Source organism: Amphimedon queenslandica, unplaced genomic scaffold (genome assembly GCF_000090795.2).
Source record: "Amphimedon queenslandica unplaced genomic scaffold, v1.1 AMPQUscaffold_13218, whole genome shotgun sequence".
NCBI classification, from domain to species: Eukaryota; Metazoa; Porifera; class Demospongiae; order Haplosclerida; family Niphatidae; genus Amphimedon; species Amphimedon queenslandica.
In genome coordinates this window covers 30,066-33,851 of record NW_003546546.1, presented here as the reverse complement: position 1 = coordinate 33,851, position 3,786 = coordinate 30,066, and the positions used below count along the sequence as shown (strand labels likewise).

Below are 3,786 nucleotides of genomic sequence, written 5' to 3'. Positions count from 1 at the left end.
GTCCTCCATTCGTCTTTGATACAATTCTTCTGAACTTCAATGAGCCACAGAACCTCTGCTTTACTCCTATAGTCATCCATTAAACGCAATACTCCTTTGAGTTTACCTACAAACGATAAGACATATACTGTGCAATTAACTAATCTCTCATAAGAACTGAAATGCTCAATAGGAACAATGACTCCTATTCCTCTCTCATTCTCCATTACACTCAGTGTGGCACTACTATTCTTTATCCTCAATTCCTCCATACATTCAGGAGGGATCTCTTCTGTCTCTTGGACAGGTATAGTAACATGGCTCTCCAACCATGGAGGACCATGAAACCACACTTGAGATTCACACAACTCAATGAGAGTCATACCCCTTGAGGGTAAGTCAGCAGGATTCATCTTCCCCTGACAGTGACTCCAGCAACTAACATCTATCTTTTCTCTTATCTCTCTAACTCTATTTTGGACAAAGGGCTTCCAATGCCTGTCAAGTCCCTTAATCCAATGTATAGTCGGTTTCAGTTGAGTTTGACCACTGACCCACCCCTATAACTTCTCTATTATTTATGCTAGCAACTTGAAACTTGGTATAGTTGCAAAACGGGTTCTTCTGAAAATCTGTACCAATTTTGGAGTCTCTAGGTACTCTGGAAAGTTCTCAAAAAGTTCTTCCGGTCAACATGAAAGGGAGCCGCCATGATGTTTCATAATGTGAAGCTTCGTGAATATCATTTGCATCTCATTAAATATGTCAATAATCATGTTTTTATTATTTAAAAATCAAATAAAGCAAAAGGAGCACTCCAGGCCAAGATATAATTGAACAAGAAGACTTTGCACTCCAGAAAGAAGTCTCACTCAGTCTGCTGTACCTCTCTAAGCCTTCGTTATTTGTCTTCACCATTGCCGCTCAGAAACTCCGTTGAAATTTTGCATCTCTCGATTCTTTCTTCAAGTAATAGCAAGCACAAAGGTCCTTCATGTCAATTGCAGGGCTATCAGTGACCAAAATAGGGTAATAAACAAATTACAACAAGAAGAAAGGAGTGTGATGAAATTTTCAGCCATTTTGTTTGCGTGTGGGTGGGGCTACACGTGATGTTTTGATGATGAAAACATCCGGTCAAACTCAACTGAAACCGACTATAACACTATTAATGAATCTGTGAAACACACAGTATCAGATACAAATGCCCTTAGGCTGGCCTTAACACTAAAAATCAGCCTAGCCAAAAGGACAGCTCCCAAGAGTTCCAGTCTGGGAACAGTCTGACTCTTCAGAAGGAGAGACTCTAGTCTTTGAGGCCAATAGCACAAGCTCTTTATCACAATTCTCCAAATATACTACAGCTGCATAGGCCTTCAATGAAGCATCACAGAACCCTATCAATCTGGATTTACTACTTAAATCACTAGTAGTGCAGTAACGTGCCAGTCTCAATGGCTGGGCTTCAAGGCCTGTAAGGAGTTGCTTCCACTTAAGCAATAGTGGCTCAGGCGAAGAATCATCCCATCCAATCTTATGATTACACAAGCCTTGAAAAAGCATCTTAAAACTGACTATAACAGGAGAGATGAGCCCCATAGGATCATATATCTTACTAATCACACTGACTAGCTTACGCTTAGTGGGCTCAAGTCTCTTTGCTTCATGAAAAATAAGAGTAAGATCAATGTTGATCTCATCAGCAATAGGATCCCACAGGACACCCAGAACTTTCTGCTCACTTCCCAGAGCAGAGTTAACTCTCCCTAAAGTACTCTGAGCATAAGTCTCATGCTCATCTCCTTCAAGAACAATACCTTGCTCTGCTGAGTCAATTAGACTCTGTACTTCTGCATTATTGCTCAAAAACTTTCTTAAATTAAATCCTCCTTTGGCAAATATATCTTTTGAATCTTTATAAAGAGAAAATGCTTCAGAAACATTATCAACACCAGTTATGACATGGTCCACATAAATAGAGTCTTTAATCTTCTGAATAAGATCTGGATACCTCGACTCAAAGGTGCTTAAGTGCTTAGCAATGGTGGCATTGAGAAGGAATGGGCTTGGAGCTACACCATACACCACACGTGTGAACTTATAAATCTGAAGCTCAGGATTCTCACAAAAAACATCTTTGTACCACAGAAAACGCAAAACATCCCGATCTACATCTGCCACCTGAATCATAAGAAAGGCTTTCTCTATATCAGCCACAATAGCAATAGGCCACATCCTAAATCTCAAAAGAATATCAAAAACCTTTTGATGCAATGAAGGTCCTATATGGAGGCAATTATTCAATGATGGACCGTTAGTCTTAGCAGAGGCATCGTATACAATTCTTAATTTTGTAGTAGACTTATCCTGTCTCAACACACAATGATGCGGTAAATAGTGTATACGAGCCACACTGAATTCTTCAGAGTTCTCAACAGGGACAATAATTCCCAAGGCTAGTTGCTCTCTAATGATATCATCATATTTCTTCAATAACTCAGGAGACCTCTTCAGGCGCTTAAACAAACCACTCAATCGACGTAAACAAAGCTGATAGTTATCAGCAAGAGAAATGCAAGAGTCTTTCCAAGGCAGGGAAACAACATACTTACCATTAGCAAACTTCACATGATCACCAAATTGAGTTTGCACTAAATTCTCATCTTCCAAAATTCCTAAAGATTCTAGCTCCCAAAATGAACGTAATCTATGTTCTAGGCTCATGTCTTCATGGACACCATCAACCCTTAAAACATGGGTGACCATAGTAGCACTCCGTGCACTAGACTGTTTCACAGCAGCAGTACCAGATAAAATCCAGCCAAAGCATGAGTTTAGAGCAACAGGTCCATTGTTACTCTTCATTATCTCACTTGTAAGTAGAGACCAATACTGGTCAGATCCAATTAAGATGTCTGGCTTTATCTGCTTGCAATGATCCAATGGAATAGAAAAGTCCAAATTATTCAGATGAGGATACTTATTCCAATCTATGGCTTCATACGTCAAAGGCTCACAAATGTGGCTAACTGTGAGCAGCTTAAGCTCCATATGAGCATTATTTTTAAGCTCAAGACCCAGTTTTACAACATGGCATTGAGTACGACACTCCTTTCTAGACCCAAAGGTCATTATAGAAACTGATTTAGTGCCCAGAGATGGCAATCCCAACCTCTGGCATGCACTTCGAGTAATATATGAGCACTGGCTCCCACTGTCCAATAGGACATATAAAGACATTCTATTACCAGGCTCATTTAGATTGAAGGCAAAGACGCGTGCCACTTGCAAGAGAGTAGACTCTCTAGAACTAGTATAGAATGTGGCACCTGTATTTGATCCTTCAAATGGAGGGGTCTCTGGATTAAGCCCCTTAGACAAATGTGGGGAAGCACCATCTCTAGCAGTAGGAGGCCTCTGGCCTGATTTAGGCTTTGAGTTCCTCATACATACACTAGAGTGATGTCTCCCTCTACAAGTAGCATAGCTCATTGAAGAGCGACAGTGCTTACTAATGTGACCGGGGCGGAGGCAAACAAAGCATCTGCCCTGCTCTCTAATCATTTGCTTTCTCTCATCAATTCCAGTGACCTTAGTACACTGGGCAGGTGTGTGGTCCTCTTGCTGGCAAAAGCAGCAACCACTCTGGCTACCTCCAGTAAAAGTGGCAGTAGTGTGAAAATCCCTTCCACGCTTTGGTGTAAAACCACTCTGTTTAGTCTTAGGCAGGGAGGCCCTCTCTCTAGCTTCTACCTCTGCTAATAGCACCTCCAGTATCCTTGTCATGTTCCAATCATCTGCTGGAAC

At 41.0% G+C, this 3,786-nt stretch overlaps 1 protein-coding gene across 1 annotated transcript; it reads right to left on the bottom strand.

Annotated features, from left to right (window-relative positions):
- Positions 1–1,218: 1,218 nt before the first annotated feature.
- LOC100635406 (uncharacterized) lies at positions 1,219–3,765 on the bottom strand. The gene has a single exon (XM_011407498.1). The coding sequence runs from the start codon at positions 3,763–3,765 to the stop codon at positions 1,219–1,221; it is 2,547 nt and encodes an 848-aa protein (XP_011405800.1).
- Positions 3,766–3,786: the final 21 nt, after the last annotated feature.